The sequence below is a fragment of the Liolophura sinensis genome, chromosome 1 (assembly GCF_032854445.1).
Source record: "Liolophura sinensis isolate JHLJ2023 chromosome 1, CUHK_Ljap_v2, whole genome shotgun sequence".
NCBI classification, from domain to species: Eukaryota; Metazoa; Mollusca; class Polyplacophora; order Chitonida; family Chitonidae; genus Liolophura; species Liolophura sinensis.
The window spans coordinates 76,030,042-76,055,478 of NC_088295.1; the positions used below are offsets into that span (position 1 = coordinate 76,030,042).

General features: G+C 39.9%; 1 protein-coding gene across 2 annotated transcripts in view; it reads right to left on the reverse strand.

The window, feature by feature from the left end:
- Positions 1 to 6,403: 6,403 nt before the first annotated feature.
- The window catches only part of LOC135480523 (C1q-related factor-like), a 65,635-nt gene continuing 46,601 nt past the window's right edge, over positions 6,404 to 25,437 (reverse strand). The window contains exons 1-4 of one of the 2 annotated variants that reach the window (XM_064760378.1): positions 25,028 to 25,216; positions 23,765 to 24,056; positions 7,443 to 7,651; positions 6,404 to 7,023 (exon numbers count right to left, since the gene is read on the reverse strand). In XM_064760378.1, the coding sequence (XP_064616448.1) occupies positions 6,796 to 7,023; positions 7,443 to 7,651; positions 23,765 to 24,041 (714 nt within the window). In that variant the 5' untranslated portion in view covers positions 24,042 to 24,056; positions 25,028 to 25,216 and the 3' untranslated portion in view covers positions 6,404 to 6,795. Of the gene's footprint in view, positions 7,024 to 7,442; positions 7,652 to 23,764; positions 24,057 to 25,027; positions 25,217 to 25,437 lie in introns of those variants that run through there. The other variant, XM_064760386.1, reaches the window with a different exon arrangement.

Here is a 25,437-nt window from a genome sequence, read left to right on the forward strand (position 1 = left end):
TCTAAACACACAGTTCTTAAAATATAATACTAAATGTGAAAGAATAACATAAATTGGCACATAAAGTGCTGTCTCGAGAAAAGAATAATGGAGATCAAATAAATATTTGCTATTGCACCTGCAGAGTATCATGTTACAAAAACATTTTGTTTGAACTATACCTTCCTTTTCATAAGATAGCATAGTTGGAGGAATTTCTGATGTTAATTACCCTGACACAAATGTTTGACATTCCTGCTGACATACGTCGTCATGGGTGAGTGGACAGATTTGTTTCACTACTGAACTGCAGCAATTAAGTCATGCCTGAATTTGTTTTCGAAATACTTAGATGGATAGAGAATTCATAAGCACCCTCTTTTATTACACCAACCTGGGGGTTTTATGAACAGTTACAGTCAAAGCCCAGCTGAAATATTTTATGTTTATATTCGACCTGAAAATAATTATGCACCGGCAATTAATTTCAGATTTGTTTTTGATGTCATGCTTTTGATATCAACCGTTTTCCAAGCATTATTGAAACGACTGCTTCTCTTACATGTTACCACTTTATTTGCTGTTTATATAATTCTTTCTTATGTATTTCTTTGGGAACTGGTGTTTTGGGTCTTGCGCTTATCATGTTACGTATGACGTCAGTGGTTTACGCGTGGTATACGAATGTCGAATTGACGCTTAGATTTTATGAATTTCGAAAGAATATATTCGTGATTTGTCTTTAAACTTTATTGTCAATTTGTGTAACGAAACAATAGAGAATGCAAAATACTGAAACCTGAAGCAGCCGTAATTATTTTTCGCAAGCCATTACCAAATATTGTTTTCATTAATAACCATATCTATAAATATAAGAAAGACTACGGATTCTTGAATACGCGTAAGAATTATAACTTGTTATGTTATTGACCCTTCTCCTTAAGTGGAACGTTTTACTGAGAAAAATTACAGGTTGCAAAAAACGACGTTGATCCAGTATGGCTTGCAATCTTGTATATGAAAGAGTTTTAGTATTTTCATGACTGTCGGAAAACAGACGTCTTTCAGAATCTAGTCATCAGGCATATTTATGCATATCTCACTGATCGTGGGGACTTGGTTACAATAAGCGGTTACCATGTGCCTATAATCTAATGTTCGTTGTGGATCACTTATCTTCCACCAATAATATGGTGTGTATATCTTTAAGTCACATCTGGGAAAGTTCACTCTGGTTTCCTCCACTCATAAAACTGACCTCCATCATGTAAGTGAAAACGAGTCCGTCGCCAACCAACAATACAAAAAACATTTATTTATTTATTTGATTGGTGTTTTACGCCGTACTCCAGAATATTTCACTTATACGACAGCGGCCAGCATTATGGTGGGAGGAAACCGGGCAGATCCCGGGCGAAACCCACGACCATCCGCAGGTTGCTGGCAGACCTTCCCACTTACGGCCGGAGTGGAAGCCAACATGAGCTGGACTTGACCTCACAGCGACCGCATTGGCGAGAGCACATTTTGTGCATATTTGATTTATTTATCTTTTTGATTGACACGCCATTTTGGGCTTAAGAGTATTTCATGTATATGACAATGAAAGTGGAGGAAACTGGGTGGACAAAAGAGGAAACCACTACACCTTGCCAGACACCGCCCGAACCTTCGGCTATCAAGCAACAGTTGAGTATACATATAGGAAAAACATTCGCCTTTGATCAACTTCAGCATCTTCAAACGGATAAGTTTTGTTATATAGATATATGAACAAATCTACAGCCTGGATAGTAATATCAGTCAGCCATGATAGTGTGATATTTAACAAATGGTCATACATAACCGGTGAAATCCGACGTCTTTCCGATTGACATCGGCAAGGTTTTATTCTAACTGTTCATGCAAATGGTTGAGTGGTATCAACTTGTACGCTCTGTATACGACATGATACCGTATGTAACTCAGATTGCTGTCTCAGAAAGATTCAGTTCTGAATCCCGCATCCTGAGCTTGCTTCATTAATCAGCCCATGTCAGTACTGTTAGAATACCCAGCACACGGTATTCAGGCCACGTATTTTCCTACATACTTCGTTTTCGGCTTTAAATTGTCTTTCACTTTTGGAGGTTGTGTAAAACAGGGCCCATGGCTGTTCGAATCTTATTACCAAATAAATCAAACAAATCACAGAAAGCTTGTTATTTGTATCAGTTGTTCTTTTATAAAGAAGAAAAACAACAACAACGAAACAAGTACACATCTGACGGAAATCACTAGAAGAATGAGAAATGACAAATAAAATCACATAAACAAAATGAATTCTAAGCAGCATGCAATGTTAAAGATTGAAGAATCTTACCTTAAATCTTCGGGTTTGTCCGCCATCTTGAAATTTTGGGGCTCTTTATTCTTTGTGTACTTTCACAAGACAGGAATCGAAATATCACCAAATAGTTATATATTTACAAATCATACTGGAAGAAAAAACGCCTGTGTATCTAGCTGTCACCTTGTTTTAGTCCATGTGCTAGTCTGATTACTATGACATTAGGACTGTTGGACTCACAACACTTTTGTTGGTTCCGCCAAGTTTGGGCAACGGCGTTGCCAAACAACATTAACCACTCATATCATATTTGAGTAAGGTTTTTCACAGTATCATTTCGTGTCCTTATCACAGTTTTGTAGCCTGTTTGTCGATGACTAAATAAATTGCCCAAGTATTTTCTAGTAACTCTGAAATTCACAATGGGCAGAGACGTGAACAACTAAGGGTTTGTATGGGTACAGTTGGTCACAGCTACCCCATAGACTAACACCCACTAGCCACAGTACCTACATATCCCTGCACGCCCCCGAAGAAACCACCCATATCCCTGTGGCCATGCAGGTCTGTTCATTCAAGTGTAAGCATGAGCGCGAAATTATAACTAATCCGATAAATTGGTATAATCCACTTATATCAAAGTTGTTTAGTTGTAAATCCACTACCATATATCGAGAAGCCCGTCGGTTTGATCAACACTGAGGTCTGTCGAACCACATACATCTACATATGCTTTATGACGTAAAGCACCTATTTTGGTTCTTCATGTGAGTACTTGTGTACAGGTAAAAAACCTGACCTACAGGTGCATATTGTTATTTACAACTTTCTTATGCAATCTTTCCCATTGTACCACAGCAGATATAAGACAAAAATAAGACAAACTTAACTATCACATAGATATGATCAATGTTTCTTTTAAAAACAGGTCTGACAAACATATTTAGAAAACACTGTACAGGCCTGATTTTGGCTATTATTATTAAGTTTTTAAGAATTTTAATACAATTTAAGTCATGGCGACAGGAACGTGAAATTTGCAACCACGAAAGCATTTATATCAACAGCTAGAGGAAAACCCTCAATGAGGTAAAGGGACAAGAGGCCGTATTTTACGGGTTTCGTGTGACCATTTGCCGACTATCACTGTCAAAGTAAGCACAAAGAAAGCGAATTTACCCGTGACATCGTGGTGTTTATTTAATAGATTTAGAAAAAGTTAAATATTCGGAATGTCATTTTAGTAATCAGGGAAATGTTCATCTAGTCGGGTGCTCTAAAACATGCCTTTTCCCCCGATAAGATCTTGGCGAAGTTCATCAGTTATATTGTTGAACCTCCGCCGTCTGAACAAGCTGTTAGAAGCTAAACGACCCCGATTAAACGATCTGCGGAGAAGCTCGATTAGTGAACAGCAGGGAACAGCCTGACCCGTTAACTATGTACTCTGACACAAAAGTGGCGGGCAACAGAGCAGACATATTGTGTGGCCACGGTGACATACAGAGGACGTACTAGGCCAGTGGAGAGAATATTTGTCTACACGTCATGACCGAGAGTTATCCATTTTGAGGACACCCCGTATACAGCGCAGTAACTGGATGGATCCTAAGGCGGATCCGAAAAAGAAAAATACAAGCGAATCCGCAGGAACGCAAGTCGTAAAGGAGGCACCATAAGATGGACTGGACAACTGTCAACGTCAAAACCGAAAGCTTTCCATTTTCCGGACATCGCATACAGCGGAGTAATCAAAAATACTGATCCGAACGACCACTTAAGAGTTTTTTGTGAAATTTTATCATTGTTTTTCACAATGTTTAAATGTTTGCATCAAATCTATCATTTTAAGGCGTTTATGTGCTTTTGAAAGTGCATTTCTATTTTTTAAATAGGCTACAACTCATGGTTTTGGACACAGCCTGAAGGTGAAAACTAAAATATTTCTTCTTTTTTTCCGCACCTCGGCGAAGACAAAAACAACATAAAATGTGTAATCTTTACTTACTAAACAGATGGGACAAAAGCTAGCTTGTAGCATTGTATATTGCATGTTATAAATGGAATCAAAAAGCACATTCGTGAATGTTTTTAAACAGTATATCAAACGACTGGTTATATGTAGGCATCCATTTTAAAATTTGCATTCATCGATCCTAGCTTTATAATTCGAAATAACAGAAAAAGACGATTTTATTAGCAACGCTAGCAAATTTAATTGGTTTTCAAAGGTGTCAAATACACCTATTTCGTGACTGAACTGAATCTCTCTTGTGAATTAACAAACACCAGGTAAGCATTGCTGTCAATTTATTTATTTGAAGTTGAATTATATATATTAATAATGTGTATATTAATTGTAAATTTAATATTATGTTTAATGGCGTACAAACTTAAAGCCCTGACTAAAAATACTAAAAGAAACATCGGCCCTTTGAACACGGAGCAGAACTGAGACTTTGGTTGGGTATCAGGAGTTTTTGTTCGTATTTTCTCATTGTCACATTGTTTAATAACGATGGTACGGGAGAGCGCCTGGGTTTTGTGACGTCACAAAAATAGCTATATCAGGGCAAAATGGCGGCACCAAATGTGTGGCTAGGTACTGACTATTGTTTGCTTTATACTTTGTCGATAAGCTGTGTAGAATTTTAAAAAAATATTTCTGGAACATTTCTGGAATACTACTTGATTAATTATTTCAGCTTTAGTGGCTAACATTATCTTCACTTCAACTTTAAAACAGTCTACTGTTCTAAACTGTTGATTTACATAAAGCGAATTTAATACTTAGATATGCCTTCGACATTCATGACAGAATTGAAAAATAGAGTAATATAAGTTGAAATATAAGTTTAGGAAAAATAACAAAGTTAAGACAAAGTCTGACTTAAGTCTAAAACAATATCGTGTTCATGGGTGCATGAACCAAGCTAACTGTGTGTCCTTCAGGTCATTTAAAAGAAAGACAAGGGTTATAGCTTTTTCTAATAACATTTTATTTAAACTACATATGGTACAAATTTAACATCACCACCAACAACAACAGATCACAGATTAGAATACTTTACAAACCACCGACGTTGAAATAGTTTTATGTAGAGTAGAATTTGTAAACAGAATTAAGACATTAGTCACACGAAATAAAATCCACATAAAATGTCAAAAAGGATTCCAGTGGCCACTAGACGAAACGTTAATCTGACAGCGGAATAGATGTTCTGTAGTTAAGATGAAAAAAGACAGGTAGCTCTTTAACCACTGAGAATGACTAAATAACGACATCATTGCGGCGGCCATATTAGCTTGACTAGTTTCTGGTGCCGTCTACTGATTTAAACGTGTAAGAAAAGTTCACACTAGCGTTTATAGTCACAGTTTGGCACACGAGAACATCAAGTCATCACCAACGTATATATATATGACTTGCAGAGCTATTCAGCGGTACATACAACAAGAATGTGATAGAGAGTGTCTTATAACAATGCAAGACTAGACCGAGGTTGTGAATAGCTCGGAGATATTTTCCACTATAAGGACTACTCAGCAATGCGGTATCACCTATCCCGTTTGACTTAGCGGCATAAAAATGTAAACACCTTCTTAATAAAGATACAAGTATTTACAAACTAAATTATGGAATTTAACATCAAACATATGTCTGTCTACTATAAGCGTAGAGATATGGGATTATCTACTTAACAGATACAATCATTATCGAGAATACACACGTTTTCTACTCACAACAAGGATATAAAAACTTTTATCTCAGTTTATACATGTATGTATGAATTTCATGATCTATCGTATACAATGTATAATTCTATCGGATATGTCGGTAGGATCAAACGTGGCAATCACAATCTCTCGTGTACCGGATATAGTACACTTTCTCCATGTCATTCTCACAACCACTTGATTATCATACAGAATCCCACATTCCTCGGGACATAGACGGAATGCTAATATCTATAACATATGTTCAAGACAACTCTATCGATGACAACCTATGCACCATCCAAACACTCCAGTGCAGAAAATCGGGACATCTCCAGAAGAGCCAAGTCAAAGATTTAGTCGAGAACGTTTTACTTGTCCAATAAGTTATGCTCAAAGAATTAAAACCAAGGTTAAAGTTCGTCCTAAATAAAATGTGTCTACAGATTAGACACGAATGGTTGCCATCTTCCGTGGAGCTGAAGCGAATCAAGCGTTTAAAATCAGTCACATCCGACTTTGTACTGGCCCAATCCATTCTTCCGTTCGATAGAAGGACACACTGCTCATGTCATGTTTGTGTCGAGTCTTATTTACATCGCTACACGGGAACTCTAATAAGATTACCCTAAAAGGTGCGTCTGTATTTAGCAGGCACATGGAGCCATCAACATCGTCAACAAAACTGCTCACGGGTACAGCTATGTATCACGGGAGCACGTTATTGCTATATGGTGTCGTCTCTTCAGGCGTCCTTATGCGAACTCGTCCTATTCTCCTGTCATATCCTCATCCTCATCATTAAATATAATGAAGCCAGAGAAGGTGGAGTACATGTAGCCGTGTAAGTACGGCGCTCGCGCCAGCTGTATCAGCCAGACCTGGTCGTGGCGTTTTAAATCCAGTATGGCGGAATTGGACGCTGTTGCCCAGTAGGGTATACTCTCCGCCCACACTGTGGCCACCATCTGGCCGTTCTTCGATATCATCACCGCTGCCTGAAAATACAGGGGAATTTACACAAACATTTACTTCATGTCATTTCATTAAATTTTCGTTTCATACATTTCACCAGACTTTGTCCTTAACAAAATATAGAATATACATTCTATACAAAAGTATGTATCCAGTGTAATGGAGAATTTGGCGGGACTAAAACACTGAGGGTTTGTTTTATCTCATTAGTTAAATATTGTCTTGATATAGGTATACGGAATTCGCTTCATGAGAAAGGAAATCGTTTGTAAAAGTACCAGCAATTTGTTACATAAGGATTTCCCTTCTGCATTGACTGTAAAAATACATATTATTTTCGCGATCACAATTAATTTCACAATCATATTAACAGGATGGTCTGTGCAAGGAGCTTAATCTTCAGACTTTTGATATAGGTCTACCCTAACTGACAAAATAATACCTTCTGTCGGCCCTGAGCTGCAACGACTGCCGAAAAGTGGTACGTGCCGTTGTACGGTGCCGTAAAGCGACCTGTTTTTGCATTATACGCTCCTCCTCGATTAGTGATAACTTTGTCGAAGCTGATGTCAGTGTTCTGTTCCACTTGGCCAACATTCTCTCTCAGTCCCGCAAAGAACGCAACTTTAGGCGTCTGAGCTTTAGACTTCCCTGTAAGTACACAGTGTGATATAACATCAAAAGTTAGTTGTTAGAGATAAGGTCTAAAAATGGTTGACTTTTGGCTACAATAGGGATGTTTTGTAATCGAAATGTCGCTATAGTCGCGATGGGTACAAACAGTCCTACTGTAACATGTGACTTGTCAAAATAAACTTATGTTGACATTAATTTACCGCTCACATGTTTCTCCGTGTTGCGGAGACACAAATGACACACCTTTCCTTCAGTTCACAAACGCCCAGGTTCTTAATTTTCTCCGACGCTAGTCTACTCTAAATAAATGTTGAACTTTTCTCATACGCCCATGTAATAGTAAATGCAACCAAAAGTAGTTGACAGGTCAAACGGTATAGTAGGACCTTCTACCTTTAGCGATAAAAGAGTTCAAACTCAAAACTTCCCCATTGGCTTAGGTATATTTGAACTCATGACCAACAACATCTGTCATGCAAAACCCTAACATGGACAGAGAGGAGAATTTTCAGTGCCAGTGTTTACCTGAAGAGACGAGCAACAATTCCGGTCGCGGCGCACGTTGTCGTTTTGAGGTGGCTTTACAATGCTCGCTTTACGACACCGTATAACGCTCCTATAAATATCTGTATTTACAACCGGAAGTTTCAAGAAAAGAGCAACAACAAAAATGAAAGCATTTGGGATCATATCTCTTGTCTTACAATTGTTGTGGATGAAATAGCATGCAACCAAACAAAGCAACATTCATAGCATTCCAGAATACATTGTTTTCAGTGATGTATGCATAAGCTAAGCCGTGTTCCAGCATACATCGTTTTAAGTGATGTATGAATAAGCTAAGCCGTGTTCCAGCATACATCGTTTTAAGTGATGTATGAATAAGCTAAGCCGTGTTCCAGCATACATCGTTTTAATAGATGTATGAATAAGCTAAGCCGTTTTCCTGTTTTAAGTGATGTATGAATAAGCTAAGCCGTGTTCCAGCATACATCGTTTTAAGTGATGTATGAATAAGCTAAGACGTGTTTAACGCCTTTGTTATCTATGATCTTAAATTTTGCTAAAGGATATAATATTTGTAAAAGTTAATCGAGGTCGGTTACTGCGAGTAAATGATCTGCATATGCTCCGATTAATTATCCGCATATACGAAGAGTAAATGATCTACATATGCGAAGGGTAAATGATGTATATATGAGGAGAGTACGTGATCTGCAAGCACGGAGAATAAATGGTCTGCAAGTGCGGAAAATAAATGATCTGCAAGCACGGACAGTAAATTACCTGCATGTGTGTAAAGTAAACGATTTGCATGTGCGTAGGGTAAAGGATCTGCATGTGGGGAGAGTAAATGATCTACATGTAGGGAGAGTAGATGATCTACATGCGGGGAGAGTAAATGATCTACATGTGGGGAGAGTAAATGCTCTACATGTGGGGAGAGTAAATGATCTACATGCGGGGAGAGTAAATGATCTACATGTGGGGAGAGTAAATGCTCTACATGTGGGGAGAGTAAATGGTCTACATGCGCAGAGAGTAAATGATCCACAGGTGGGGAGAGTAAACGATCTAGACGTGGGGAGACTAAATGATCTGCATGTGCGTAGAGTAAACGATCTGCATGTGCGTAGAGTAAACGATCTACATGTGGGGAGAGTAAATGATCTACATGTGGGGAAAGTAAATGATCTACATGTGGGAGAGTAAATGCAATACATGTGTGTGTGTGTGGGGGGGGGGGGGGGGGTAAATGCTCTACATACACTGAGAGTAAATGCTGTACATGCGCTGAGAGTGAATGATGACATGTGGGGAGAGTAAATGCTGTACATGTGAGGAGAGTAAATGACCTGCATGTGTGTAGAGCAAACGATCTGCATGTGCGTACAGTAAACGATCTGCATGTGCGTAGAGTAAACGATCTACAAATGAGGCAAGTAAACGATGCATGTGGAAAGAGTTAATAGTCTACATGTGGGAAGAATGAATGTTGTACATGTTGGAAGAGAAAACGATTTGCATGTGCGTAGAATAACGATCTACATGTGGGGAGAGTAAATGATCTACATGTGAGGAGAATGAATGTTGTACATGTTGGAAGAGAAAAGGATCTGCATGTGCGTAGAGTAAACGATCTACATGTGGGGAGAGTAAATGATCTTCATGTGGGGAGAATGAATGTTGTACATGTTGGAAGAGAAAAGGATCTGCATGTGCGCAGAATAACGATCTACATGTGGGGAGAGTAAATGATCTACATGTGGGGAGAATGAATGTTGTACATGTTGGAAGAGAAAAGGATCTGCATGTGCGTAAAAAAACGATTTCAATGTGGGGAGAGTAAATGATCTTCATGTGGGGAGAATGAATGTTGTACATGTTGGAAGAGAAAAGGATCTGCATGTGCGCAGAATAACGATCTACATGTGGGGAGAGTAAATGATCTTCATGTGGGGAGAATGAATGTTGTACATGTTGGAAGAGAAAAGGATCTGCATGTGCGCAGAATAACGATCTACATGTGGGGAGAGTAAATGATCTTCATGTGGGGAGAATGAATGTTGTACATGTTGGAAGAGAAAAGGATCTGCATGTGGGAGGAGATAATGATTCCCACATACGTAGAGTAAATTGCCTGTATTTGCAGAAAGCAGATGATTTCCATGTGGTTAGAGTAAATGATCTGTTTTTACGGAGAGTAAATGATCTATATTATTGTGCAAAGAGTAATATATCTGTATGGGCGGAAAATAAATGATGAGTGAGTAGAGTAGTAATCTGCATATGGGTAGAGTAAATGAGCTCCTGTGCAGCATTCATCACCTGACAGCCTTTGTGAAATTGTTTTCGTTTCAAGCATATGGATGCTGTCCACTGTTGAATGTATGAATTCCCCTCTTCCTGGATAGAATCGCAGCTCCCTAGCACTGTGAATAACATGCACGTCTTACAGCCGGCGAATTACCAAAATCTGATCTGACAAGGCTTTCAGATGATTTCAATGCAAAGGCTCAAATTTCCTTTTGTCGGCATTGAAAAATGTAAAAAGGAATCCCTAAATTGCAGCCGCTTTAGAGTGATGTTGCGAGGCCAGCACTGGGTGCAGCATTGTAATCGGGTAACACTCTCTTTCAATTTGCGTCGATTAAACGGCTTTGTTACTGTCAAAATCACTCATCGATCCATCCATAAGATTAATACTTCGTGAGCAGCAAGTCAAATTAATGATGAGAATAGGTCCGGTTCTTCCAATATTCACCCATCACTCAAGTATTATTCGTCACTATATCAGACATTTTAATTGAACACATGCTTTGAGCGATGCTGGGTGAAATGATTTTGGGTCCCGATTTTGGGAGCGGCCATAAAACACTCCTCAGAGGCCACAAGTACTGAAAAGCGAAGGGGTGGAGGTTCAAGAACTGATCTTTAGGAGCTTTTACGCCTTCTTCATTACCGCAGCCACATACGGTGGACGTTCGGCTTCAGCCTGCGGGCGGTTTGGCGTGATTTGACGAACGGGAAATTCCAGACGGTTTTTGTCAGACAGAGACCTAGAAACACTGGCGTGATTTACGCGCTCTTCTCCTCTGCCATTGTTTCCACACTCCACTGCCTCTCTATCTCACAGAAATCAGAAACATGACTTTTCACTTTCTAAGTTGTTCCGAGTTTCGATTTCTGGTCGGCCTGTTTTAGTTTCGACTGGGACGGAAGGTCTCCTGGAAGAGCCTCAACGTGTATCCTTGACCGTCTATATCAGATCTGAAGTCCATCTAGACAACAATAGCGAACTGCAAAGGTTATAAGCCTGATGGATTCTCAAAAAGTTATCTCCACCTGGGGCACGAAGAGTGCAGTTCAGAATAAAGTGGTTTACAGTCTACAAAATTAAGTAATAGTGATAGATAAGTACCATTGCTTTATCGAGCCGGATTAATTACCAGTAACTGAACTTCATGGCTTGTACCTGAACACGGTAGTGTAGACCTCATTTCTATATTGAAGTTCAAATTGATGTTATTCATTTTTACGCATAACTAGACTATACACAACACACATTTGTGCTTTAGGAGGATGGTATGGACGTCCGCCACCAGCATAACAGGAAATGGACATTCCATGTCTAAAAAACGCACAATCAAGTAAAGGTCAAAGGTCGTGTACCCCTGACATCCTCAAATAGTCGCGAGCACGTGTACAACAACGGCCAACTTTGCGTGACTCACATGAAAAAAAATGACACACTAAAGCGTTTGATGTTCTAAAATCCATGTTTCACATCCATACATTTGGCCTATATCGAACACTATCTCAGACTGAAAAAAAAAATAAAGAACGCTAAGAGTTGCAAAAAACAAACTCACTAATGACTTGTACTCATTAATATACCATAAAAAGCCAGGAAGTAATCAAGCGTGCAAATAGCAGTGGAGATCCAATGGGTGCAGCTTCGGTTTGTTTATGGTTCTGTGGACCCTTTTATCACCCAGAGAACAGGAAACAATCAAAGGCAGGGGAGTATTTTCCACTGGAGCGAGTTAAAGACAACTCCATATATTCCATAAAGATTCTGGTCGATAAGGGGACAGCGTGAGAGCGACTGAAATCGTTGGCACCAAACCCCAGAAGGAAGGCCTAGCGGAATGCTGCCAGCCTCACTGTAAGCACAGGCTATAAACATCATTAGGAAGGCTTATAAAACCGATGGCAAATAGATCAAGTTTTTACATTGCCGGATTATTGCATCTGGGGTGGATTTAGTTAACAGTGTTTACTTGAACGGTTTGGTTGAAGGGACCGAGGAAACGCGCTGCTACGGTTTGCCCTTCTCTCTTTCCCCAATTCTTCCTTCTCTAATAGTCTCGCTAAGACCGGTCAACAATAAAGCCTGACAACTTACACGTAAAAGCTCTAAAGTTATAACATGGCCAGGCCAGAAGCAACCAGCCCGCTGATTGATCCCCCAATTAATTCGAAGCCTTTCATAGTTAATTACTGTAATTCAACAGCCTCTTACAATTACAATCGATAAATGAACACTGTGCCTGGAAGCCCAGACTACGGGTGCTTTAGCGGCTAAATTACGTTGGTCGGCCTTCCAAAAGATGCCTAATACGGGCACGATATTTGATCGGACCGCCAGTTCAGAGAAGACCTGGCTAAGGTCGCAAATAAATCCATCTAAACATTTATCTTCGCTGCCTAGGCCTGCCCGTTGCCCCTCCGGTCCTTTACCCTCTCCAATCGGCATCATTGGCTACACCACCGGGTGAGAATCAATGGCCGTATTAACCAGAGCCCTGTTCCCAGTAGCTCGGTCCTACCGCTCGGTGCACTGTGAACCTGTTACGCCTGTCATTCAGTGGGACAATATGTCAAAGCTTGTGAGCCAAAGAACGACAATCTATAACCAGGGTTATCTCAGCAACTGAGAGTAACAGTTTGCCTTTGTTGTCGACTTCCCTACCCATCTCTGTTGGGGAAGGACCAACATTGTCCGGATCGAACTTTTTTCGCTCTTTGCCGGTAATCGCCTTTCAGCATAGGTCCAGATATCAAACAATGGGACTTTGGGGAACATTGGACCGAGATCTAACTAGCTACACATTTGGATTATTCCAGAACCCCCGTATTAGATGCAAAGTAAACGCTGTTCTGGAAGAGTCTCAACTTGTATCTCCGAGAGAATGGTTCCCTGAAGAATAAACCTCCCCAGCCATAACAATGGCTCACATTGGGGTCAGTCAGGGAGGTCCGTCATTTTTCTATGGGTCTCCTAGGACAATCTTTTAGGTACCTTGGTTTCCATCCTTTTTGAACGATTATAATCTTGATAACTAAGCATCAGTAAAAACCCAGGTGTATCGCCGACGGGCACCTCGTAGTGCTCCATGACATTTCGTCTTCTTGCCCTACATCAACACTTTAATGTCTGTTATTTACTTTGCAAAGCGTGTATAAGTAGCGAAAGTGATTTTTTTTTAAATCCATGATTGGTCGAATGAAATATTAATATTTAAGTAATTAATAATATGATATTTAACACTGAACACACTCTGGGGATAAGATACACACGATGGCCTCCACTCAAAAGTTAGTGTATGTCTTTTCCCAGCCAGAGTTATTTTTTGATTTATTTCATCATCTTAGCATATAAAGCGAACAATTAATATTTAAGAACTGAGTATTTATTACTTTCATGCCATACCAATAATAATTCGACATGTATCTTTGGGAAATTTCATTGCCATTTTGGAGAGATTAGTCACTCGATGGGTTATTCTTGAGATTATGCATTTGTTCATTTTTCACTTTCCTTCACAGTTGTTCAAAGTTATCTTCTGACGGTTGACATATATAATTATAGCACCTGGCGCTATAATCTATGAATATGCATGTGCATAAATCGAATCTTATAGGCGTTGTGAAAATCACCCATGACGTCCTGTTAACGCGACAAATGACTTTCGAGATATACTATTATTTTATTTTGAGACTTAGAAATTAGTGGCAGTTAAATGCCGAGGGATTGTCCTGTAGATAGGTCAACGTTTTGAATTGATTGTGAAGATACCAAATATTCAGGACATCGAAGTCTTTTCCCAATACTACGGAATATATTTGTCACCAAGGTGGAATTAATGTCAACATTGTATTTACTATGCCCATTGCAATAATCTGGTAATTGTGTGTCAACCCCGCGTATTTAAATGACAGGATGGTTATTGATCAGAGAAACGGCATTAGTCTGGAATTGAACAGCACACCCTTCCTTATAACTCTGTCTACAATTTGACTGCTCTGTTTACACAGCCTTTATTACACTTTAATGTCGCAATAATTAACGTGCAAGTCGCCTATGCGGATTCTGAGATGGTGTTTAGATGGTTACGGTCCAAAAGTGGCGCGTTCATAAAAAGCGTAATGAACTTTTATCGCCTTCCTGGACGACTATTTGATAGCATTTTATTGGCAATCTACTTATATATTATCGGCAGTTATTTTCAGAATTTGTTCTATCGAATCTATTATCCGGGACATGCCAAGGGGCGGTAATTCTCAGTACTTATGGGTTAGCGCATGGCTGGCCTCGGGTGCTAATGCTAGTATTGCTAAGTTTGGGGTTAATCATCTGGAAAAGGCAGGAAGCAGGGACGGCTGCTGATTTACAATAAGTCTGCTTGACAGTTTGAGATATATAGGCTAAAGTCTCGTCATTCCAACTGTTTGGCAAGTAAAGCAGCCCTATAGTTATTTTGAGAGTGTGCCATTCAGTGTAAATTATTTTACTCGATATAATTTTTTTCGACAGAACGTTCGATAATATCCTCCCAATTAAGAGAATTTTCTCGTTAATCATTACCCAGGTACCTGATGGCCGCGTAATCTATGTATTGCTCACGCTGATCGGCGTTTAAAGGCAAACCCTTGGGGGTAAATTATTTATGTCAAAACCTTATACCAATGTCATATGCTTACGGTGATAAACGTGCCTATCCTGGCTAAATGTCCTTTTCGTATATAAGGCGCAGCCTGAACAGAACAATGTAACCCCTGGTCTAAACGTACTTAACCGAAAAAAAGTTTAGATTTTTTTTAAAAAATCATGACAACGGTTATGCACGGTTTGATGTGTTTTGTTCTTGAAAGTTGCTCCTTTCTGTGCCGCTGTGAAAATAAATGAATCCACTGAAATCAACCAGTGAGAAAGAACGCCACCCTGCCCAATACTATCTTTTACGGCCCATTGGTCATTTAGCCAGACATCCATATACCAATCGACAACCAATAGTTGTAATCAACGTGTTTGACTAACGACAACGCATATGCTGTTATGAGTCACGATTTGGACACTGACCGGGCCGCCTAAAACAATGAACAGTCATGGCTGCTTCTCATAATTTGGCTCTGTTCTTATGCAATTTCTTAGTTCCTTGATGGATTATGTTGAACGTGGTTTTGGAAATTGGTCCTGTCATTACTTGCCTCTAACGTCCATAATGGTTGAAAATTGGTATGTTACGATGCTTAGATTTATAACTACGATACAGTTGACATAGCAAGGCATTTCGGTGAGCTTGATTCCATTCCAATGTAATTTCCATTTTGAAATTAAAAAAAGCATGCATGTGATTTATGATTTATAACTACAGCTGCAGAGTTCCAAGCATGAAGTTATTCGCAGATATCGGCGCAAACAGATTTGATATGGCAAAAGATAGAAACAAAACACACAAGAAAAAACGCATCAAAATAAGCGGGTTTCCTCCCATTAAAATGTTGACCTCAGTCATATAAATGAAATACTCTTGAGTACGGCCTATATAACACCAATCAAATAAACAAATAAATCAAAATAAATGGACATCTTTACTATATGTCATCAAACGATTACTTTTGGGAAAATTATGGAACAGGCATTCTCGAAAATATTTTGGTAAATGCTTTTACCTACGGACATTCAATACGTTTGTAGGCCTTTGACAGATTACTTTTTCAAATCTTACTGAAAATAGCGACTTAATATTACTTTTGAAGTTGATCGTAGTTCATTTTGGGTAAAACAAAATTTGGTGCTCAGGTCTCTAGTCTGAAAAATGACATTGGCTGGTGAACATGTTGATATTTTTTTTCGCGAATAAAATTTTACTGAAGCGATCGAAAAGCTTGTCAAACCTTAAAATGACATTAAATATGGTTTGAAGAGAAGGGATCAGTTGTGGTAAGTCAGAGAAAGATTTATATGTGTTTGTGCCTAATCGAATTTCTATGTATAGCAAAGTCTGACAAGGGCTTCTCCCTCTCTCCGGGATTATAGGCATTCTTTTATATAACAGGTAACTTGACACTCGTATATGAAAATATCTTGATGTATTACCGCCTCTAACCTGGACATCAAATTTACCAATACTAGAGGGAACGTGTGGTATAATGTGAAAATGATTGTATCGATAAACAGCTGGGACTGCTGTGCTATACATGTATTTCTACATCAATCCACGTTGGGCTCATCTGGGATTCATATGTAGTGAGAATCCCCGGAAGGTGTGACAAAATGTAGGGCAAACATATCCCCAAGGTTCACGAAACCTGATCAGATATTTTCTCCATCGCAAAAAGTGGCTTCTTATTTCTGGATTAAACCCGGCTTGCAGATTTCTCTACAATATCCCTTGAAGTTAGCCAGTATCGCATATCTTTTCGACATCGTCTTGTTTTCATGATTTATACAGCGAAGGTAAACAAGCGTGAGTCGATATCAACCTTTGAGAGAATTTGCCAAACCAACTGTCTCTAAATTGCTTAAGTTTCCATTGAGCTCCGAAAAGCGCACCATGTTCCTTGGGCAATGAATGTAATTTTCCGAGCAATTTGCGGTGGATCCTGAACGTGTGACGGGGCAATGTAGCTGTCAGTTCGGTAAGCGCCTTCGGTTTGAGCGGCTGGAGACTGGAATATTGATACTGACAGCTACCGGAACACAAGCATTTGACCATTAATGCCGATCTGCTACATATGGCGAGGCCTTGCTTCTCACTTAACCCAGTCGGAAACGCATCCTCCCTTCAACGATTACAGGCTGATGTAAATGCTTGGAAGAGAGGGCACGTCACTAAAAGACTGGTGTACCGAATAATCACCAGACATACTGAGTCTGAAGAAGAGCTTTCACAAAAGTTAAAACTTGTACACTCGAGGTCGATGAAAGATGGTTGTTTTCACGCCAACTGAAGCAAGGGGACAGTTGGGACCAATTTCACCCACGCGTGAAAAACTGACAAATATAATTGGAGGTTGTAATAAAAGATGTGCTCTTCTGAAATGGAATGACACATTAAAGACCCAGCCAGGTACATAATGATAGGGGATGAAATGCCAGATACAAACAGAACATAAATTGGTTAACAGTCTTATGGCAACAGAAAGCTTATGCCACTATCACGATTCAAACAACGCTCAGAGACAACATAGATTAGCATCAAGACAAATATAAACAAAAAGGTGTCCGACACACAACGTATCCGATACACAAGGTGTCCGATACACACGGAGTACGACACACAGGGTACCCGACACACAGGGTGCCCGATACACATGGCGTAAGACACACAGGGTGCCCGACACACAGGGTGTCGATACACATGGCATACGACACACAGGGTGCCCGGCACACAGGGTACCCAATGCACAAGGTGTTCGATACACAAGTGCTCGAATCCAGCCCATGCTGCTTCGACTGCGGTCTTAAGTCAGGAGGTATGTCAAGTACCTGCTGATGGGCGGTGATTTACCCCTGGCACTCCGGTTTTCTCACCCATGAACCTGTCCACCGTCAGGTTTAACGTGAAAAATTTCTGGATACGGCATTACACCGATCACATAAATAAGTAAATATATAGGTTATCAATGTTAAATGTAGGCAAGCCAAAATACTACATCAGCTGCGAACGTTTCAGGTATTAAATGTTAGAGATTACAGCCTGAAGAGTTAAATCAGAGCAGCGAAGACCTGGTTACCTCAGTCAGTGTTTTATTTTCCTTAAACAGTAGAAACTTATGCATTCCATAGCGGCCTCGTAAACTGGCAGTTGGGAAAAACACGCAAAACTAAAATAGACGTTTGTTTTGAATATATTTCAGGTAAATATATCTGTGACAGTATCACACCAGCTGTCGAAAACCCACCAATCAAAACAGGTATGTCTGCTGAGATAAACAAGCTAGTGACAATGCCTCCATGTATGGAATATCAATCAAGTAAACCGGCAGATAAAAATATCTTACCAGTTCTCGAAAGTTTCGGGCTACTAAACATTCAAGTGACAATATCACCAGACCAGCATCACATGGCTTCAGATGAGTGTCATTTAGCTAGACGAGTTGGTGGAATATCTGACCTCTTGGTCACATTAACATATAAAAAAAGGAAGTATGTAATTCTATAGGAAACTATTTTTACTTCCATGTATTAAACAACTGTCACATTGACACATTGAGTCATATAAATATAGACTAAAGTAGGCCGAGGTATAATTAGTCAAACATGACCAGTACCACAAGAACAGCCAAGCTCAAACCCCTGGTGTGGAGTGGGATAGGGAGGAGGTATAATTGGTCAAACATGACCAGTACTCCGACAACAACCAAACCGGGTGGTGTGGAGTGGAATAGCGAGGAGGTATAACTGGTCAAACATGACCAGTACTACGAGAACAACCAAGCTCAAATCGGGTGGTGTGGAGTGGGATAGCGAGGAGGTATAACTGGTCAAACATGACCAGTACCACGAGAACAACCAAGCTCAAACCGGGTGGTGTGGAGTGGGATAGCGAGGCAGTATAACTGGTCAAACATGACCAGTACCACGAGAACAACCAAGCTCAAACTAGGTGGTGTGGAGTGGGATAGGGAGGAGGTATAACTGGTCAAACATGACCAGTACCACGAGAACAACAAAGCTCAAACCAGGTGGTGTGGAGTGGGATATAGGATGGGGGGGGGGGGGGGGGGGTGGATAAAAAGAAGGTAGTTTCAAGCCCAAAACGCTTAATCTTTTTCATGTGCCCTGTTCAAAATGTTAGCTGTATTTAATCACATCACAACAACATGGGCTTCTGTATAAGTTTCACAAAAAGTTATTCAGGGTAGACCAACAATGACGAAAATTGAGGGGCTGAAATTTTGTGAACTTGAGATGTTCGTGAAAGTAAGATGTATCCTTTTTGCCCGGGAACACGATGATACATGTTATCCGTAAGCTATTGTCAACAAAGGCTGCCTAACATTTTTCGACAATTCACACAATACAGTCCAGCTGTTGATACCTTTAGTGACAAACGAGTTAGAACTCGAAATTCCAAATTGGCCAATGTCACATACTGAAAAACGACCGGATATATAAGACATCTAAAGATATATGTATTTACCGCAAATATACCTGTATCAGATGTGGGTCTTTGATCAATCTCAGATGTCCTGAATGCTTAAAACGAGCATTTGTAAACGTGAGCAATGATGCATGAAAAAGCAGTAAGTTGGTTACAAAATAGTCTTACAAACATGTAGTATGTATTGGACATGTTGTAAAGATATTTTAAAACACTCACAGACTTATATACCAACATGAATACTGCTCAATCAGAAAAAGTTATGAGAAATAAAGATAATCACTTTCTCCACAATCTAAGGCCATTTGTGCTTAGCTATGGCATAAAGTACCCTTCAAGTAAGCCTTCTGTGGCCACCATATGGCCACAATGCTGCCAAAGTAGCATACGTTTAGCCTTAATCATTCATTCCCACAGTCTTCCATCTAGGTAACCTTGATTGATCCACTTATTCCCGAATCACACACCTGTCTTCAGCTTGACAAGAATTTTCTCCTAGCTTCTAACCTTGAGGGTATTTTTAAATAAGTCAAAATTTAAACTTTCGGTCGCAGACTACGGCTTTATATAATTTGATTTATATTCAATTTTGATGTATTTGTTTTAACGCGACAATTTTCAAGTATTCCCTTATTTCTGGTCGTTGGCGTGGGCGTAAGCAACAACTGTTATATTTTAAAATAAAAATGTTAATGATTAGTCAGAAAATAAGATAACTGACAATTCTAAGCATAAGGTATGTTTGTGCTGAGTACGTGTCCACCTCCTACATGGTTTACCGTGTATTTTTATATTTGGAATCTGCGGGTTTATATAATTTCTATATCCATACCTTTTTCCACGACTAAATATTGGGTTTACCAAAGTCTATCGTTATTTCTTCAACCAAACCAATGTTACAGCTCCATTACTATTGTTGAGGGAAATGAAGCAATCACAGTGAGTTTTCAGTGTACCATAAATCTCGAGCCAAAAGTCGCCGAATCTTATTTATGTCCCCCCACTATTGCGCTAATTTATTATCACACATGGCCTTAAGCAAAGCACTTTCCATTTTCTCTACAAACCGATTTCTGTTTCCCACTGAAGCACAGAGAAAGGGATCCAGAAATTCACTTGCCGCAGATCAAGTCAAATGGAAACGATGAGTTTGCGGTAATGAAGCATGGCATAGACTATAAGTATGTCTGCGGACTAGGCGCAAGGTTTTGTTATTGATATCCAGTGTATCTAATTACCTGGAAAATGGCAGTCCCGGGTTTCTTTTTTTTCTCAATGTCTACATGATCTCAAGATCACGAGATGAACAACTTCCCCTAAAACGTCGGCCGTTCCATGCCGAATAAATGGTAGGAATCAATCCCATCTCTCAAACAGCCGATTGATTTAACTTGGAGAACCACTTAATAATACAGTGCCGACCTAGAGCGCTTGACGAAGTTAGTGGAGCGGGCAAAGCGAAATTGAGTTATCCGAAAGCACGAAGCTGCAGAGGACAGGGCGAATGTCCGCAGTAGTAATAAATATGATAACAGTCGCGAAGGCGAGGGACTGAGCAATGTGCATGTTACCGTGCGGTCTTAGGCACGGTCAGTTTCTAGGCCTGGGCTCAAGTGTCTCTAGAGTAGTCGCACATGACAGGCAAACAGCACACGTGCACGGACATGATAAATTCTTCATGTATAATTGAAAACTGCTGAAGACACCTTTCATATAAACCGTGTTAATCTGACCTGAACTGAAACCTTCCGAGACAGATTGCTCTTGGACACCATCTTCGTTGTCTAACGGTTGTTCTTTGACAGTTACTAACTATAGCGTGCATCCTGCTAGGCAACGCTCTTATTGGTGTCTGTGCAATGATGACAATATCAATTTTCTCGTGACATGAAACATGCCCTATCGATAAATAATATTGATCCGGTAATAATTCTTATCATTTTTCTTGAGATAATTTCTACTTTAAAAAATAACCCCTTCACAGAATTGACAATAACCAGCTGTATAAGTTTGTTGACATGCAACATTCCTTATGAACTGCATTCGATTTTTTCTAATATTTCTCATATTGTATTTATCGGTAATTTCATTTTTCTATTCATCAACATTGTTCGTCTCCACCGGAAATCCGTTTTATGAAGGCACCACCATTCATATTTAAGAGCTTAGAAGTGGAAACAGCCTGGTCATCCATTCTTTCATATCAAACAAAGGCCTGAAACAAACGAATTAAAAAAACAGCAACCAGCTGTTGACTGCAGCTGAAAGACCACAAGTTTGGCATCTTCTGTGCTGTGCAATATCATTGATCGAATGAGTAAAAAAGCCATATGGTTGGTTACACATTTCTTTCGATCTCAAGACAAAGGCATAGCTATTCATGTCAAGAACTGTTACACTTCCTCCCTGTTCTTAGGAATACATACTAGTTCCTATAAACACAGACTAAACTGTATCGTTAGCACGGATATGATTAAAACTTGGGAACTTTTGCCAATATCATTGTCAACTTTTATATGCGCCTATCTCAGTATATTTAACGAATCTGTCAAAATAAAAAAATTGAAAAGAGCTTGAAAAAAATGTGGTGAAACACCAAAGTTATGATTTTTTCAGTAGACTGTTTGTGGAAAGAATGCATATGGATATGAAACAAAAAAACAAACGCGCTAGACTGTATTATGGCATTTTCTCTGAGATAATATTAGTAGGTGGTTGTCGTTCCCCGTCACGACCATAAGGCAAAATTCTGACATGGACAAACTTTTTTGTTTTTCCGTGTGTACAGGAAACAAAGGACGTGGAGTGTTTTCCATCAGACACCTTGGATAACGCTGAATATCTGAATTCAGACGGCAGAGAAGATGGCATCGGTGCATGGCAGCGGCTAATCTCACACAATTCTCACGGGATGATTCATTATTCATGACTTCCGCTTTTTTCAATTTCTTCGGCTTTTACTGTGACATTTGCACGGAGTCTAAGAAACAAGAAAATATGGTAGAGGTCTAAAGCAGAGAATTTGTTGGGGGAAGGTGCAAAAAGTCAATTCCTAAGAGGGTCATCATCCTGTCGGGGAGAGAATGCGATGAAGCAGTTCATCAATGAAGAAACGTGTTCACTATCTTCAACATAGACCAACCAGGGCTGCAATTATCGGCGGGGACATATTGATCAATAACGGTTCTTTGTTGACAAAATTCAATTATGAAAACTAAATTAGCCATTTGAGCTAGACTGGTGATAGGAATGATTCTCGGTGCGATTCTTGTGTCGGAGACTCGGAGAGAAGCAACATGCTCCTCCTTGTGACGCTGACGCCCGAGGCCGTAAAACCAGCGCTAACATCACCTCTGGGATAGCAAATCAATTATTTACATATCTAGCAAATCGAGTGCGAACTTTGCTCTTCGTCTTAGCAAATCAACGGTAACAGCCATGAAACGCACGTGAGAGTATGCTGATCCTTTCGTCTATTAAAACTCAGACCAACATGACCGTTATCAGTCTGACGAAAGACCTTCCTAGATTGGATAAATCTCAAAGAGTCATATTTAACACGGTCTGAACAGCATCACATGTTTATAATCTGTCTCAGCACTCCCGGGGATCATAAATTTGGGAACGGGAATATTCGGCTCATCTTGTAGATATTGATTTATGTGTTGGTTGAAATTGGACATGGCGGGCTTCACAATTGCCCGGATCCCCGTGACTCTTAATTAAGTGTTTCTAGTCATTCTGCAAGGTTCAAAGTCTATCAGGGACATTCGCTTGATTTAATCCGGTCACATCATGAGGATGAATCTGTATGTCTGGTATTTAGTGAACGTGACTGAGAGCTCCGATCATCTAGACTGGCTACGGATTGATACCCATGTTTGATAGCGCTTTTGCTACTACCTTTATCTCAACATTTTAATACAAACTATTTCCCAGAATCTTCTTCCTTGAAAATGAATAATCATCCAATAATGGACATAAGTCACTAATAGCATGCGCGCGAAGCAACATTTAACAAGGCGAAAAATGAGCATTATACAGCACCACAGATAAGGTTATGCTATAAAAAAATACGGGTGTAGCTTTGCGTGGAGAACAGCGAACAACAATCGGCTTACAGTCATATGAAGCTATGCTAGTTGGTCACAAATGTACAATACGTACGAAGTTTACAACATGTATGGCAGTGTGTTATAAGTCGTTCATAAGCGAGGTATTTGATGCTCACCTGGTATACCCGGAAGTCCGGGTGTTCCGGGTTCTCCGGCGTCTCCCTTCTGTCCAGGCTGTCCTGGTGGGCCCTTAGGACCCCGGATGGGCAGTTTTATGGGCATTTGACCATCGTTTTTACACGTAACTTCCAGCTCACACGATCCTTCAGATCCGTTCTCTCGAATGGCTCGGTTCTTCAGACGTTCTCTGTTCTTTTCGCCCTTCCCTCTCCTTGTTTCCGCAAAGGTCACCAGCAGGACAAACAATACGAATGCGATGGATTTGACGATCATCGTGATACTGCTCGCCTGCAATAATAGAAAGTAAGGGAAAGCGATGACATACTGTGACCAAAAAGCTGTTGGAATTCTTAGATACTCACGGCAATCGATAAAACCAGACAATCTGGAATCCAGGCAAAAGGCATTATATCTGAGAAGTGTCCAATAAGTCGAATCAATGACCACTATACAATTTCTCTTGTCTAATGTTTTTTTCGCGAACACCATCTGTCAAGCATTTCACATATTTGCAAGTTACAATGCAGTTTTTGTGTACCATCCCATATATGCGAATACAGCTTTCATACGCAGAGAATTTGCCCTTCACATTTGCCTTATGCCTGGTAGAATATCTTGGTGGTTTGGTAGCTAATCCAATTGCCTGGCCATGTAAAACAATCCACTAATGGATTGGGGTCTATCAACCAGACTCTGATCAAACTTAACTAAATTTCACTTAATCAGCCGTAAAAGTGTCTGTCTATCATACATAGCGCGCTGTAAGTATTTGTTGAGCTTTGCTGCATACACTTTACGCTCAGGCTCCCTCCAAAAAGTCGTCTCTGCTATAGAAATATTGAAAATTAAGTGGGACGTTTAGCTAAAAGTACTTTTTCGTTCGTGGAAACCTACAACAAAATGAAAAATTATTTAACCCCCCCCCAAAAAAAAATCAAATACAAAAAAAACACACAAAAAAAAAAAACAAAAAAAAACACTTAAATTCAAATTATGCTCATTCATGGTAATCGCCATTTTCTTCTCGAAGGTTAGGACCTGTCGTGAAAAACACTGAGAAATGTTCCAGGCAAGTTTCCAGTGACCGCTAAATTTCAAAACTAGAAAGACCATACTAAAACCCATGACAAGGTCAAGTTTTAGTCGTGTCCAAAACATTACTGTACTTAGACACCGCCATAAAATCTTCATCAAAAACTGCGAAATATTCCTGTTCTTTGTCAAACTGTGCCGTCGTACAGTTTGAATAAGAAGACTACCTGAAAGGTCCAACAAATATCCGGTACTGTATGGCGGTTGTTCTGATCGGCAATACGACTGCGTCGTCAGTGGGACGTTCCCTGCTCACTACTGTATGACTTAATGAATGGGCGCAAGTGGTAGACGAGGAATCAGAAATGCCGTATCCAAGTCGTCGCTTAAACTCGGTTCCATGTCATTGACTAGCTCTGCTTCCACGCCTTATTGGCAGACGCGTTTCCACCACACTGGGGCTCCTTTACATACGAACTCTCTAAACACCAAGTCGTTTTACCCTCACCGCTCTCTCACTCTCCAATCGATGACTTTCCTATTCACCGTTAATTAATGATCGTTGACTCGGCAAAACTTAACATCGCGTAGAGACACAAAGAAATTCTGACGCTACTTCAGAAATGGACTTCATGTG